Source organism: Fulmarus glacialis, unplaced genomic scaffold, assembly GCF_000690835.1.
Source record: "Fulmarus glacialis isolate BGI_N327 unplaced genomic scaffold, ASM69083v1 scaffold38473, whole genome shotgun sequence".
Lineage (NCBI taxonomy): Eukaryota > Metazoa > Chordata > Aves > Procellariiformes > Procellariidae > Fulmarus > Fulmarus glacialis.
Genome location: NW_009201733.1, coordinates 36655 through 54056, shown reverse-complemented (window position 1 = coordinate 54056; position 17402 = coordinate 36655). Strand labels below are relative to the sequence as shown.

The 17402-nt window shown below is 38.8% G+C and overlaps 1 protein-coding gene across 1 annotated transcript; it reads left to right on the top strand.

Moving 5' to 3' along the window:
- Positions 1–847: 847 nt before the first annotated feature.
- On the top strand, positions 848–2461 carry LOC104072470 (fatty acid-binding protein, epidermal-like; the record flags this gene model as incomplete). Its single annotated transcript, XM_009574047.1, is given in 4 exon segments — positions 848–1020; positions 1985–2013; positions 2015–2072; positions 2201–2461. Coding segments are annotated over 4 exon segments (311 nt in total), but the record flags the coding sequence as incomplete, so codon positions are not given.
- Between the last annotated feature and the right edge of the window lie 14941 nt (positions 2462–17402).

The following is a 17402-nucleotide window of genomic DNA, read 5'->3' as shown; positions in this document are numbered from 1 at the left end:
TGGTGGCACTTTCTGCTCCATCTGGTTGCTTATCAACTCTTGGTTCAGATCTGCACTTTCCAGTTTGATGGATTCATGTTTATTGCCTGACTACCCTCTTACTCGTAACTTCATCCTTCAGATCAAAAAGGGCCAAGCAAACCACTCAAACGGTGCATGCAGGGGCTGAGGCAGGGTGAATCCTTTTTGCTGAAGGGTTTTGAGGGCAGCTGTCTCCAGGTGATGAATTTTCAGTCATTCGCAAAACTAATTTCTCTCACGGTCCTTTTTTGTGTGTGTAAGCGCTATTTTGCATGGTAATGGTTTCCTAATTCACAAGTCTATACCTTGGATACAGGATGTAGAAGATGAACTTATATTAAAAATTGCATATTTGCAATTGTGTACAGGGTGATGGAAGAGTATTTCTTGAGTAAGTTGAAATAAATATGCAGGTGGATTAATCTGTCAATTAAAAATAATCTGCAGAATTTTTAAAGCATTCATAACTTGAAGGGAATAATTTCGCATTAGTTTAAGCTTTTGTGCTTGTTTCCCTGTTTACTGTTTATTTCTGTTTGTAAAAATTCAATGCTGAGTTTTGGGACATCTGTGAGTCCTCTAGGGGGCAAAATAGATTTAACTTTAGCTCCCTGAGGAAGCTAAAGAATAACCCTACAAATAAGCTTTTCTCCTTCCTCATCAGTGGATAATTTAAAACATCCTCTTTCTTTGTGGCTCTTGAGCTTTGATTCTCAAGTGTACTTAAGTGCCTAATTAAATGGGAATGAGGTATTTGAATTCTTGTGTGGCCCTAAGCCTTAGGGTTTAACTGACTTTGTGACACTCTGTACCTCTTGCCTTGCAGGTGTGGGTATGGCCATGAGAAAAATGGGAAGCATGGCCAAACCAGATGTTTACATTATTAAGGATGGGGACACAATCACCTTAAAAACAGAAAGCACCTTCAAAACTTCACAGTTCAGCTTCAAGCTTGGTGAGAAATTTGAGGAAAATACATTAGATGGCAGGAAAACTCAGGTCAGTATACTAGACTTTCTACTGAAAAAACACAACTCTTTGGGTGTTTTACAGATGGAGATGCTATTTAAAAATCAGTTTTGACATCCATACTAACAATGCCTTATTTGATGAACAGCTGTCGCTGTAAGTCTCATTGAAATAAATTCTTTTTTTTTTTTCCCTGGATTAAGCAACTTCCAAAGAGGGAAAATGCTGAAACCAATAATGTCTTGTGTATTTTGTTGTTTTCAATTTGTTGAAAGAAGAATTGTGTTAGTAAAACTAACAGACCTCTAAATCCACGTTAAAGCCAAATGCCACTTCATTTGAAGCCTGTGGAAAAAATCCCATTGATGTTTAATCAGAGACAATTCAGCCCTAGGGTTAACCTTTCCGCTCAGTCTCGTATTTGCATAACAAGAGAGCCTGGTTCACTGTGCAGTGGGATAACAGACACACAAGGCGTACATGTGAATCACAGTCTCTAATCTCCAGTTTTAGAAGGCAAAGAACTTCTCCCTGCACCAAGTAGGCAGAGCATTCATCCAAAAAGAGATTAAACACAAAGAAACCCTCAGATATGTTTCTCTCATTTCCTTCTGTGAGTGCTTTCTCCAGCCACACACTGGCAATTCATCTGTTATTGCAAGATCAGATAAACGTTACACAAAAGCTCAAAGCCCGTGCACAAAGACATGAACAGAGAACATCATCTGCTCTTGTTAATTGAAATTGTGCGTGCTGTCAAAGGTCTGCCTGATGCAGGAATGTGTCAGAGCAGTGAGTGAACAGGCAGTGAGCTACTGTAAGATGAGGATCAATAAAACATTTAAGATAATATCCTGGCTTTGTAGATGTCAATGGCAAAATTACTATTGAGTGAGCTGGGGTGGGAATTTTTCCTTTGGAATAAGGTGTTAGAAAGCCTCAGTCTCCATCAGATGTCATGGGTAAAATATTGATGTTCAGGTTCTTCTTTCAGACCCTTATCAGCTTAAAAGATGATGGGTCATTGGGATGGCAAGAAGACTATAATAACACGGAAACTAGTGGATGGACAACTGGTGGTGGTGAGTTCAGTCCTGCTTTCTGATCCCTGAGTGCTGCTGGCCGGTAGCCTGAAAAGTAACTCTAAAAGATCTTTTTCCTTATAGTCTGTACTGAAGCAAATTAATAAATCCATCTCTTTATCTTCTAGGAATGTGACATGAATGGTGTCAAGTGTATTAGAGTCTACCAGAAAGCGTGAGGACATCTTCATGTTCAGTAGGAACTTGCTACAAACAACTCGGTTCAGTGGACAGAGCTCCTTTACACTCCATATTTTCCTTTTCCCTGTTTTCTAGTATTTCAATGGACTGAGTAGCTGAGTGCAATCCTTTTTAAAAGCCGTGATGTAACTATTATGTAACTATTCTGAACTTATGAGGCTGTGGAATAAAATTGTCAAATATATGAAGTGGAAATGTTGTTACTATAGTGGAATTTTAAAGTGAGGTTTTATAAAAACTCAGTTTGGTTTTAGGCTCTACTACAAACTGCCTTCAGTTCAAGATAATGCAATATATGGCAACGAACAGTTAACAGCAAGCTGAATTTTGACCAGCATCCTTAATTGCTAAGGTAGTAAAATCTGAAATAGAAAAAACATTCAGAATTCAGGCATTAGTGTTGTTTCTAACCTGTGTGTTACAAAGTAAATAGAATTGGGTGGGTATAAACGGGAGATAGCTTTGTTGGCGTTTGAGTAGAGGAATGTATTTTCAGGGGTTAGTTTGGGTTTTCATATTTCGAACCCACAAATTTCTTGTCTGAAAAAATATATACTGGTGAGCCAATGGACATGATAAACTTCAGCAAACCCATACATGCTTTACTGAAAGGAAGCCTTATTTTGCGAAGACTCTTTGTTTTCCTAGCAAAATACTTATTTCCTGTCTAGTAGCATTCTAAAAATTCTTAAGCAAAATCTACTGAAATACTGCCTAAAACTTAAAGCCTCATTTTGTGTTTTTTTTTTTTTTAAACTGGCTTGAAACACCTAGCAATGGAGTTTATATGCTTTAAAGTGCCATAATAAATAATCAGAAATATCGGTGTCTTGAGTATTACTTTTACACTGGTTGGGAAACAGCCTACGATGCTACTATTCTTCCAAAGAGATATCAGATCAGACAAAATTTAAAAAGTTTGGGTGAATTTCTGTCACACCAGACAAAAAAGTCCTAAAAGTGAAACTGTTTGGCGGCAGGTGATGGGGAGATTTCTATCAGATTCAGAAGCCCGGGGGATTGTGCAATCGCACACTTCCAGTTTGCAACATCAGTTGTTGCAGAATCCATTGCTACTTCAACCCTACTGATATTTTAGCTGCTCAGTGCATGTATCATATTGCTGAGCTTACCCTAATAGCTGAAAAGTCTGTTCTTTTATGTTCATTCTACCAACCATGGAAAATGACTTTTCCCATAATTCTGGACCATTTATCCTTTTCATAATTTCCTGACTATTTATGAATCATCCCCTTTACCTAAGTCACCTGAAAGAATTTATAGCTGGAGCATATTTCTTGCAATTATGTTTTTCATGCTCTTATAAAAGTAAATATTTTTCCTGGTCCCCTAATGTCTCCTTTTTGAGTTGGCCAATCTTCATATCACCTTCATTTAGTATTTTTCCTGACTTTAATGTGAACCCTCAAGATCTATGCTGTATTCTTATATGGGACATCAGAAACAGATTTCTTTTGTTATTAGGGGAAGGAATCTCCCCATAGAAACAATAGAAACAGAACACAAACTGATCTGATGAGGAACCTGGTAAGTTTACGATCACAAATACACTGAATAGTAGCAGGAGAAAGGGTGCAGCAATCTATGGCATGATCTGAAAATCCTGCCTCCCTTCCAAAAGAAACAACATTACTGCTTTAAGCGTGACATTATGCCTTCTTTGCGGTCACTGGCCTATCACTTACCGCTGCTTGTTTACTCTTCTGATACTGGGTAGTGTTAATTGTTTATCTTCATTTGAATGGAAAAAAGCTTCCAATGTCTTTTATAGGACATCCGTTTTGATTACAATGAGATCACTTCTTGTAAAACAAAAGGCAGAAGAGTACCTTTTTAGAGCAATTTCCTTTAGAAACAAGGCTTATAAGGTCTGTGTTTGTGTGTGTGTGCTCTCTGATTTCAGCCACATGTGAATTAGAGGCTAGAGTTCCCAAAGATAATTATTCTTCCACAAATGTCATGAAAATAGGTGGCCTGATTAAGGAGCTAGACCGTTAAAGTACCTTCATAATGGAAAGACTGTACATGGAAGTGACACTATGTTTGACATTAAATGGAAAAAAAACATAAGCCCTCTTGGCACACATAAGAAGTTATCTTAAACACAAAAGTTGACCAATGGTAAGATGCAGATCAACAGGAAACTGGAATTCTTTAGAGCTAATTCTCCAAAACTACTTAGGCTCATGTATTGATTTGCTTTATTTTGCTGTTAGCTTCAGCGTATGTTACTGGTAACTTCAATGTAAGTGTACTGTGACCCAGAACTACCATATATACAACCTGTTTGTGTTAGATTAGACCATACACTTAAAACAGCAATTCGTTTATAGTACTGCAAGCCAAGATTGATAATGCTCAAGACTTGAAAATATAATTCATTTCCAAATTCCTTCTATTCGTTATTATACAAGCCAAAAGTTTTACTCTCCATGAAGTGTGTATATACAATGTTCTCATCAGTGTAAAATAACCAATTGTCCTGAGATTTGAATAACTCTCTGTAGTTCACTATATCACATAATATGGTGGAAAATAAGACTTCTGAGAACAACTGAAAAAGAAGAAATTATGCATTATCCAGCCAGGACTGCTTTATAATGCTACAGAATTATGAAATAAGGAGACAAGTTTTGTTATGACATTTTAGTGTATGTTTTTGAAAATATTTTGGAGGGACAAGAGAAACACGTTCAGCAAACTGAAACTGCAAGTAAAAACTTGCTCAAAGAGAAGCAGTTTCCATATCCACTCCAACACATGTTCAATTAAAGTCATGAGCAGTGTCCAATTTATACCTTTATATCTTACTGTCTTCTCAAATTGGTGTAGTTCTGCTGTTTCCATAAGACGGGGAGTTTGGGGGTTTTATTTGGTTGGTTTTGGGTTTTTTTTGGGGTGGGTTTTTTGGAGGGTTTGGGTGGGGTTTTTTGGTGGTGAACTGGGGTAAAGGAGTAGAAAATGAAATTGTTTAACAATTTAGATCTGATATTCTACCACATTAGGGAAATCTCTTGTCTGAGCTTTCCAGGAACAGTAATGAAATGGCACTGTGCTTTGGGGAGAGCGTACTGGCTCTCTACAATGCTCAGACTATCAAAGATTTTCCTGTTATGGTTTGGTTATATGATTTATTTCAAAATTGTTATCCTACTCTGCCTGCAATCTCTGCAATTAATACTGGCCTTTCCTTTTCCTCTCCCCTCCCTACCTTGCACATGCATTTCAGATCAAAGTTTTTTAAAAAACAAAGTCAATGATGGGAAATCTCTCAGTTTTCTGAGGTTATGGTCCCACTCTTAGCAGTCAGCTGTCCCAAAAAAAGGCAGTGATTATTTCTTCAAGTGTGGAGGTCAAATGGAGGAAGATAGTTTTGCTCTGCCAATGGCTGCTTGGGCAGTATTAACTGTGAGACTCAAACATCCAAAAAGAAAATGAATCATTGAATAAGCACTCTATTTTTTTTTTTTTCAGGTTAGAACCTAAAAATCTAGTATTATTGATTCTAGTGAGTATAAACAATAAACAACCTTATCTACTTCTGTATAATAGTATGTCCAATATATTCTGTTGTTCATAAAGCAGTCCGTTCAAAGTAACTCTTATTAAAGTCAGATGCTGAAAGTAAGTGCCCTGTAAGTATTTTTCAGGGCCACAAGGGGCCTTGACCCTGGGGCTTCCCCTGACCCCTGCCCAGGAGCCCCATTTCAGCTCAGCCTGGGGCATCAGTCCGTGCCTGACCTAGTTGTCAGAGGGTCAGCGTCCAGCTCAGATGCCTGCAGATTTTACACAAAAATTCACGCATTAAACTAATTTCTATGAAGGAACTGCCTTATAAAAGGCTTGTATTCTACTTAAAATTGTTTTGCAAATATAAAAGCAGTAATGCAAGCCAGCTCCAATCAAACTTCCCTGCCTGAGTATGTGCTAACACAATGAATGGATTAGAAACCCTTTGCACTATGTTGATTATTTGTGCTTGTAGGGGAAAGAAATCCCACACAGTGTGATAGTGGGTGGGAGCAAGTTAACAAATACTAATTATTCTTTGATACCTCATTTCAGTCCCATTGTTCAGCCCTGGGAGGATTTAGCACTATCTTCACAGGTTTTGGAGACAATCCAGCATCTGTGTAAACACATTTTTTCCCCATGGTTCTCCTTCTAGCTTTGGCTTTTCAGCCCTTGTACATCAAATTAAGATTTTGTTGATACTTCCCAGAATGGTTTTACTTCATACTATTATTACAGAGGAAAAGGAAACACTATTAGAGACCCCACTCCCAAGAGTGAATTTGGCTTCCTTTCCAGCAAAAATGTTTCAAAAATCAATTCCCTCTACCAGATGGTCTTAATTATATTCTGGAGATATTTACAGGTGAAGTCCATTGTAATTTCAGAAGAAATGTAAAGTTTCAGCAATAAGTGCAATCCAGAATCCGTTTCAGATAATGTCCTGCAAAAATCTACTGAATCCCAAATGTTGTAGTTGAGACTTTAAAATAAATAACACATTTGTCATTAATCACAGATGGACACTCTGAAATTAAACACCAGAAGACAAATATCCCACTCTGAGGACCGTGCATACTACTTCCCTAGGACTGGACATTTACGTATAGCATCTGGTTCCCTCGGAAATTCATGCTTGAAATCAATGCGTCTACCTTCAGAAAAGGCATTAGCTGAGGATGCAGCTCAGCTCCTTGTGCAGTGCAAATGTCCAACAGAAAATCCAGGGACTGAGTGCAATTTTCAGGCTGGGCTGGTGATGCATTGCTGCTGCACACCCCAGGGGCATTCTCGCTCTGTGGCTTGATGTCTTCCGGGGCCATGCGGTATAGTCCTGTATGGTGAACAGTAAATTTGAAATCATAAAGAATAGTGTAGCCTGCGTCTCTTGACTTCAACAGCATCCTTGAACTGAGACCAGAGAGTCCATGACAGGGAGTTTCTGGAAACTCCTGGAGTACAAGGGCTCTTTGGGTACATAGAAAGTTGAGCTGAAGGCAACTCAGACTGACTCCTTGCTCTAGAAATTATGGTCAGGCCTTGTTATGGCTTTGCAATTTAATTTTATAAGTAGCCCCATGAAGCAGATGAGTAGGAATTATTCCTATTCTATTGCAGAGTGCAATTAAGGCAAAATATCTTTAATACTTTCCCTTTCCAAAATGTGTAAAGCAGTAATTGATACTGGGATTTGCTCTCTGTGCTTTCTATTGTCTCATCTCCACTCATCCTCCTAAACCACCTTGCTTTGTGCAGATTTAATTGCATATAAATAAAGTTCAGAAAATGGGATGTTTCTATTATTTTACATTTATTTTTTTCTCTTGGTGAGATGCAGAATGAAAATGCAAGCTGCATATCTTTACTGGGGACATTGTTTGAATAATCATATTCTTTTTGCACAATTCATGGAATATGGTTCCTCTGTTTAACCAGATTCACTGATGGCTGCTTTTCTGAAACTGTAACAGAAGAGAGGAAGCCAATTGATGAAAACAGAAATCACAGATGCCTCAGTGCCTTAGCAGCCTCAGTCCCCTTTCCCCTTGTCATGTATTTGCACAACACAATTCATGCTTATCTGAGCCTACACATTATACCTCTGGATGTTTGCTTTCTTCATGAAGATTCTTCTTTTTTCCTATTATGTTTAAGACTATCAGGTCTCTTGGATTCAGATTCTGAGTGTCCAGCTGGTGTGATTAATGGAATAGGGAATAAGAAAGATAAGAATAAATATAGCTGCATCTTGTCCGGTCTCTCTCTCTTTTTTTTTTGGCCTTTTTTCACTCTTTGTTTTTCAGCACCAAGAGAATGAAGAAAACTAAGTGCCCAGATTTTCCCTCTAACTACATGCAGTGTTATCCATGGCAGCCATCTTTAAAGTCCAATTTTAAAGTAGTATATGTCTAAGCAATATTAGCCCTAGATTTAACTAGTCCCACATGTACTTTTCTTATGCTTGTGCTGAAATGGTTTTAAGCAGAATCTTCTCCAGTAGTTAGTCAGTATAGCCCTGACCTAGGAAAGTAGATAGATAAGTGCTTTCCCAAAAAGCAATTCTCTGCTGGATTGAGTTTTTTTTTAAATAGTGACACTGTTATTTTTTTCTGAATGCAATTTATGATAATCAAATGAAGTAAACAACTTAATCTGAAAAGATCTGGTTCCTTTATTAATCTGTCAGCTAGAGCTCTACAGACCTAGAAGTTTGATCATATCTGGATGGAACTGGAAATCAAGTTTCAAGCTGGAACTTGAAAATTCATAGCTCAATTTTCGCTGGGTTCTGTCTTGTTACAGTCTTAATTTACAGGGTTCTGAGATTTTCCCTCATAATTTAGATCTTTTCCCAGTAAGTTACTCACATCTGTCATACATATATTGCTTTGGGAAGTTACTCAATGATACCCTTCCCTTGTGGTCAATGTTTAAGACACAGTCTGTAGAAGTTTCTCAACTTATTTTTCCTCATTGGTTCTGTAGAGGAGAGGGAAGGAACAATTCAGGTTAAATATCCTTTGATATAATATGTCCAAAATAATAAGTCTGGGAAGAAAGGTCTCCCCAGAGATTTTTCTCTGTTAAAGAAAGCACAAATCTGAAATATTACCTATCCTTGGAAAATAAAGCGTACCAAACCCTTTGGAATATTTAAAAATTCTTCGATAAAGTTCTGCAAACTCAGGTTGTCAGCCACAGCTCCCATTCATGTAGATAGTGACTTATTTGGGACCGGCTGGACATCCCTCCTTGTGAGTAAAAGCACAGTTTGTGTGAGAGGTTGTCCAGATGTCTACTGGAATTTCCCTTTTTCCCAGCTCTTTTTGTCAGTTGTGTCTTTGTTCCACTGTGATCAACTATTTTCTTAAAGATAAAATCCAAATTTTTACTCCATTTAGTGAGATTTCTCTGGTCCTGTTGTATTCACGGCTTTAAAATTCAGGGGGTGCTTGGGACTTTTCCATAATTTCTTCTATAGATTTTACTAGAGAGCTAACTGCTGCTTTGAGGCTGAAGCATACTGGATCTTTGAGCTGGATTCCTGCTAAGACCAAGAGCTAAGCGTGTTTATTATAGAGGCACTGGTGGTATCTTATGAAGCAACAGCCTTTTATATCAATGGAAAGCCTTGCATTCTTTCAGTAAGATTGGATTAGGCTTTAGTAACTGAAAGCTAGTATTAGAGATCAAGAATGAATGATTAATTTTAAGACACGTTACTGACTCTTTAAAATTAGATTATAAAATTTTCCTCCTTGATGTTTATAATACTTATGATGATAAGAGAGTTTGCTGGGAACACAATTTGAGTGGCAAGTAAAGTTTGATGGATTCACGTTTTTACTCATTTATTCTGAGAGGTTGATGAAGCTAAGGCTTACAACAGAAAGGAGAGATCACTGTTGCCAGGATGGTTTTATTATGCTCTCACTGTCTTACTCTTGAAATAAAACCCAGGAGTAATGTGTGGAATTGAGTAGACAAAAAAATATATTGCATTCTCTTGGTGTTATTCTTATTTAATTACATTATCATAGAGAAAACATTTCCCTTTCATGGTTTATTGGCTTTGAATAGTATCAAGAGATTTAGTAGGAAGGATATTCTGTTGCATCTTACAATAACATCTCACTGTTAACTTCAATAATGTTATGATGACATATGAACAAGGAAAAAGCATTTAGGATCCAATGCCATTTTTTTTTTTTAGCTTAATGCTTATTGGGACATTTTTTGAGGAAAACACCGATAAAACACGTTGTACAATATTGTCAATCATGCCTGTACAGTTATTTAATGTTGCTGAAAAGAAGGCTGTAATTAATTTTTGACTACCCTATACAATGGGGTGTTGTCCTTGCAAGTCTTTAAATTAATTTCATGTAATAAAATGCCAGCTACTTACTAAGCAGAGCAACTTTCTTTGCGTATTAAGTTGCATGTAGTTACATCAGGGAGAAAAAGGAAAATCTGATGTTATTTTATCACTGTGAGTCCAATGGATCCAATACGAATCTGGAAAAGCCAAACTATTTTTTTGTATAGCTCTCACATTACCAGCGAAATTATGAATTATTTTATACAAGATAACTCTCATGACTTCACCTGTTGCTTTTGAAAGATGCGCTTGGATGTAATTTGATGTAATTTCGGATATCATTTGAGAATAATAGGTTACATGAATAAAAGCATGATTTTATTAACATAATTGCTTTTAACACCCAAACCAAGAAGAACCAGTGCAGATCTTCTCATGTGATTTGCATTTAATAGGTGCATTTCGCAGGCACAGTTCTTGTAGGGCAGAGCAGCATAACCTCTATTTTTATGACTTTGCCTTTCTACCAAATAAAACTGCACTCCTTGAGAGTTCTGATAGACCTTAGAAGTTATTGGCTCATCTAATGACCAGTGTCTGATTTGGCCAACCAAGCAGTACTCCTTCAGTCGCAGACCCAAAAATACTCAATGCCCCCTGGGAGTAAAAAACCATGTACTCTTCAAAAGCTTTTATTTCTGCAAAAGAAAACAATTGTGAAGAACTGGTAAGCAACACGACATATTTTTCTGTCCCCTCTTCATCCTTTGGTGAGGCTAGGTCTAGCACTTCACAAAGTAAAACTCCTCTTCAAAAGGAAAGTTTGAACATTTTACTGATTTTGCTCATGTTTTTATTAGGAGGTTAGAAGGCTTTTGTTTATTTCCCTTCTGTGACAAGAATTTGGTGGAAATCATTCTACTTTCCTTTTTTATGAGTCCTTAGTAGTTAATATACCCACTTCAGTAAAAGGGGAATTTCTATAGGGTTCTTTATGGTTTTTTTTCTTATTATCATTCTTCACAAGTGGACAATTGCTTTCTTGGCAACTCCATCTCTTAAGAGTTTTTCACTCCATGGCTTTGCTTCCACCTTTCCTACAGGCTCTGCCTATGCATGCAAGACAATTCTGTCTGATGTTCTGCTGTCTGCATTGTTGACAGTGAGCAGAGGCTGATAAGGTCTTACTATCAAACTGATTGTTTTTCCAGGTTCTGTTTACTCTGGGTTTATATCAGGCGGAGTCTAGTCAGACTTGGGCTATATATCACAGCAGCATACCGAGGCTGCCCTGGTCACTGGTGGTGCTGTGCCCTACGAAGTGACTCTGCTTCTCTACTGACCCAACAGGTCATAGTTTCTTGGCTTCCCTGCAAACCTGAAGGTTCACATGGGAAAATGGGAGTATGGTACTGAGTGGAATGAATCAATTCGGTTTCCATTTTTAACTACAGTTATGCTGTTTAGGGTTGGGATGAAGAAACAGAGATTATTCTTTAGCAAATTCTGAATAGTTTCACTCCAACCATCAGATGTATTACTTTTCCATATGAGAAGTATTTACTCCTATCATCTCTGACGGCATACAGCTTACACCGTGGTTACTAGGGGAGATCAGTTTTCTTCCTGACATTGTAGTAGCAGCACTCTCACAAAATATATTTATTTCTCTTATAACCACCTATAAAGGGACACCTAACAATGGTCCCTTAGACAAGCAACTACAGCTAAGCAGTCCAAGCAAAATGACCATCTGCAAAGTTTGAGAGCAGCTTTGGGAGTGACATAGGATCTGTTGTTCACACTCTTCTTCTAGACACTTAAATCATGCAGTTACTGTGATATGAGCTTTATCCCTTCGTTGGACAAACCTAGCAATAGCATCTGACAGGAGTTAGAACAACTGTGGCACACTGTGGGGTAAGACCCACCTCACCTAACATAATCTGAAGCACCCAGCTGAGGTGCTTTTCTCCTGCCAAGGCAGTGAAGAAGGGCAGACGTGATCTGGAAATGCCAGGTGGCAGAGTTTGAGGAGTAAACTGCCAAGTCTGCTGCAGACATACTTCATTGTCTTCCAGAGATACACAGAATGGTGCACTATAACACTAGAAGCCATGATACAGTAGGAGGTACATAGCATACCCATCACCCAACAAATCTCACAGGAGTTGTGTGAATCACACCACGTACTTCAATTCATGAGTCACACTAAGTATATACAAGCCATGCATATGTATATGTCTGCAACTGCATGCTTACAAGCTGTGTTTTAATAGATCTGTTATCTAGCTGTGCAAAATCGTTTAGTTATGAAGTAAATTATCTTTGGTTTATGTTATCCCTGTTAAAGATCTTCATATGGGTATTTTGTGTTAGTGGACAACTGCGTAGAAATAGACACTATTATTAATTAATTGTGAATACCTGTCTCCGAGGGAGTTTTGCATTATGTTGCACTCCATTGTTTCGATTGCTTTTAGAGACTGCTAAAAGCCATTGGAAGTTGTTATCTCTACCATCAAAAGTGTTTTTCTCCAAAGAGCCTCCAGCATAGGAGGTTCTTGAGATTTTGCACCCTTGGGTCTCTAGCTTGGGTAGCTGATGAAGAGCTATGCCCTGCAACAGCCAGCAGGTTGTGCCTCTCTAGGTGCAGGCTCCCAGACAGCTGGCACAGCTTATGCTGCCTAGTCACTGCACCTGGCCATGACCCCCAATTGTCTTGCTACGCATCAGGCAGGTGTCTGCTCTCGATCTTGTCTTTTCACAAAGTTCATACAATTCAGGAGACCTTGTTAGGGTATTAAAACAGGCTTTTTCGCAGAGTGGTTCAGTCCACCTAAGATCTGAGTCCATGGCTTGGGAAACATCCACATTTTTCTGTTGAATATACAGAAAGTCTTGGGTGATGGGACATTGCAGAAGTGTCACATTTAAAGGACGACTTTGTAAAGAGCCAGCAATGAACCGGTTATAACATCCTCTTTTTTTTTTCCTTCATGATGTGGGATTGCCTGAATCAATAGTCTTGCTCCATCCCAGGTGTGCCTTTAAGTTGTTCTTTTGATGCTGGGTTGATGCCATCGCCCACAGCTCCTGTGCTCACCTCCTGTTTCACAAAGAGGATTTGGGCAATTGCCTGACCACCCTACCCTACTATAATAACCTTGTCCCACCCCACCCTAGAAGTGTTTCATATAGCTGAACTTTTCCATTGCTTACGTGATGGGTTACAAAGGGTGGCTGCCTCAGACAGGTGTGCCACATCCCCAGGGAAAGAATTTGCTCATCTGTGTGTTTTCTCAGGTTATTGTAGTAACTGTCTTCCAGTAGGTGATACTGAATCCCTCCTTCCTTTCCCCAACCCACCGCCTACTTCGTTTTCCTCTAAAATATTTGCATTTTTCAGCCAGAACCACTAGGTGTCACAAGTACTCACATCTAAACTATAAAATAATCTAAAATATTATCCTGTAGGTCTTGATATTTTCCTTATTCTTATCGAGGGGGCCAAGAATTCAAGAATTAGGGCATAGACTTGCTGTAAATGTGGGAGCTCTGGTTGTAATAAAAAAATCAGATGCATCAAGCTGGTGCTTGCAGAGCAGGTCCATAGTGTTTCATGGCAAACAATTTAGCATACATAGGAGTTATGTCTGTCATCGAAGGGCCTTAACTCAGCCAACCATAGAAAACTAATAAATTGGATGTGATCCAAAAGATCAGCAAACTGTATCTAACACAAGGAAATATGCTGGTGAAACAGGGTGTGTAGAAGTAGAATGCAGAAAGAGCTCCACCATGAAAAAAGCTTATGGTTTAGTAACAGAACAATCCTCAGATTAAATTTAGATGATTTCCAAACTAAAACTGAGTAATCCATGCCACTAATGAGACATATCTTCCTCTTCTTCCCACTCTTGTTCCCATCTGTCTGTTTATAAACTAATCAATCATTCTTGCCTAGCAGTATGAGTTTTACACTATCCTGGAGGATATATTCTCAGCTCCCCGATGGGACCCACGATACACCACTAGTTGACTCTGTGGGAGCCTGAGACACTGATATTTTCTGAAGATGATATTTCAGTTTTTCAAATGTTACAAAATGTATTTTTTAGATTTTTTTTTCCTTCACCCTGTAAAACCACTTTTTTTTTTTTTTTTTTTTTTTTAATTGCAGGCAGGCATTTCCATTTCCAAGTGTACTTTTCTTCAAAAAAACCAAACCCTTCCAGCACTCCACCACCACGCAGTACATCCACCTACATGTACACTATCTGCCATTTTGCTGCTCTTTGAGGCATGGCTCAGTGCACCATCATACTGTGCACTGAACAAACAGCACAAGAGAATGTCTTCTATCTAAAAGGAGGGAAACCCAAATCTTCTCATTCGGTTTCAGCTAAGCCCCATGGCAGCCACAGGCCTTCGCAGCTTCTCACTGACACCTGCTAACATCAGCTAGGTCTTCAGCTGAGGCAAGGAACAAGAGTGGAAGGAGATGACCACAGGTGATGGAAAGTACGTGGCAAAAGGGGTATGTATGAGTATTAGTCTAGTGACAATCCTGCTACTGGTATTATAAACTACAACATCACCCAATATCTTGTAGCAGGCATCTGAAGGCACTGCAGTAGGGCAGGAGGAGCTGGCTTCCCTATATTTCCCCCCTCCACAATCCCTGTAAGCCTCTTATCATCCATCTCAAAAAATTTCTGTGAACTGCATGCCAATGGCTCTGTATCCCAGTGTCTGCCACATCACTGACTTCAACCCTTTTAGCATTTTAATTGGTTTGAGAGCATGAAAAGAGACGTGTGGGAGACAGGCTTGCTGAAAGGTTTTAATGTTTCCAGGATCTGTTCTGAGCATACTCAGAAATATGGCCTCCCTCATTTTCCATCTTTTTAAATGTTTTCCTCAAAATTAGCACAGTTTTATACACAGAAATCTAAAATATTACATGCAGTTAGGGGCTTGATCAAATATAGTATTACTGCGTGACATTCAAACAGGCAGACAGTGTTATAAATCTGGAGTGGCCAATTATATTGTCATTTTAAGATGGCAAGATGAGAGCATAATGGCTTTGGGCTAAACCAGATGGCGAATTTAGGCACCGAGGAGTGCTGCACTGCTCCTGGAATAGAATACATCACCCTGAAAGAAGCAAAGACCATTCACTCCTTTTCTAAAATAGTATTTCAAAGATAAAGATTGACATCACCCTGTAGCTGTGAGTTATTGCTTAATAAAACTGCATAATGCTTATTAGTCATGCCATACAGTGCACTATCAGTCAAATTAATCACTCACGCAAGACAGCTAATTTAGTCCTAAATGCACTCTTTAGAATGAATGCTGAATGTTACTAACTGTTATTAAGTAGCCACCTGCTGCACATTTGTGACATTATGTTTGGTATATTGCTGCAATAATCTAAACTGTGCTTAAATGTAGAGTTCAATTCCAGATAATGTTTTGTTAATAACCCACCATGTAAACAAATACAATCAATTATGGCCAGAGGTAATTACAGTGTTGAATCATTTTCTTACAACACTTAAATAAAAAATCAGATTGATTCAGAAAGATTTTGAACTTGTATTTAAATGAAGGTGTGTCCTGAACCATAATAGGTGCAATTACAAAGATAAGATTAAGGAGGTACCAGCTTTCTTCTGTTTTTATATATGTTTTCAGAGTAACTTTGTAACAAGGGAAGATTTTTGTAGGCCAGCTCTCTGTGCAGAATAGGCATTTCCCAGGCAGAAATCTCTCTCTCTATCTCCCTTTATGGGGCCTGGCCTTTTTAGGGATGTTTCCTCTATTTACCAACCAGAAACAATAACTGAAAAAAAAAAAAAAAAGAATTTTACATTTTGTTACCACTGGGGTGTGCCACTTAAAAGGATTATGTTTTCTGGCCAGTAATTCATTCTCCTACGGCTTCATGCTGGACCAGCGCCCTTTCCATTCATCTGGCACTTTTCATATGTGAAAATCAAGCCACTTGGCAAAAGGCTCAGATCAGTCATCACTCTCTTCTTCTGAGAGAGAGGAAACGAAGAATGAAGAGGTGCTGTTTCTTCCACACAAATATAGCAGTCAAAGACCAGAGAAAACAGTCCGTGTCCCTACCAGCAAGATTCATTGCACCTGAAGTTTGCCATTTGGATAGTCCTCTGCTTTTAGCTAAGTATTTTTTTCAGCAGGAAATCTCTGCCATTTGCAGAAGCAAGTTCATCCTACCTTCCTTGCACACCTATTTTATAAGAGGATATTCCCCTAAGAACATGCCTCTCTCTTTCTCCATTGGTAAGGTTACCCTAGACAACAAGCCTACCTGGATACACAAGTTTTAGAAGATGACATTTAAGTGAGTTGAATTCCACAGCTAGTGCACTTCCCAACCCACTGGAGCGTGTTTAGCCTGGAGAAGAGAAGGTTTAGGGAGCACCTAAGTGCAGCCTTACAATACTCATAAGGAGATTACCAAGAAAAAGGAGCCAGGCCCATTACTAACTTGCATGGTGCGATAATGAGATGCAATGGTCATAAGCTGAAATAGGGGAGTGTCTGACTGGATATAAAGAAAAATGTTTTCCCCCTGAGGACAGCCATGTGGTGTAAGATTGCCCAGAGAACTGTGGGATCTCTGAACCTGAAGATTTTGATGGCGAGACGGGGCAAACCTCTGAGCCGCCTTGTCTGAACACAGAGCTGCCCCTGCTTTGAGCAGGGGCTTGGACGGTGACCTCCCAAAGTCTCTTCAGGCCTAAATGGTAGGTGATTCTGTGTTGTCTTTCACACTGAAATATCACACATGGGATATTATACCCATCCATCAGAGGCAGTCTGTGAAGGTAATGTTGAGTTGGACATTAATGCAGGGTCTAGACAAGGTTTAACACAGAGGATTGTATCAGATGTTAATAAGGCATCAGGGTCAAATTTAGGTTCAGCTGGCACCTCCAGTAACTGAGTTTTCAGAAGCACGTCTGTTCTTATAAGAACTTGTCACAGCACAGTTGTGGTGGCTCTTGCTTTGGAGCGTGGGGAAAATATAAGAGGTAAAATCTGTTTTGGAATATGAGTGGGAGTGAAATAAAGAAAATGGCACAGAAAAAGATAGATAGCGTGCACAGATATATGGAAACATAAACAAAGGAGGCTCAGAAAGAATGGCTGATTGATGAACTGATAGATTAACTAAATGGATTACACTTTATTAGCTTTAAAATGTAATATTTCCTCTGAAGACAGTTGCT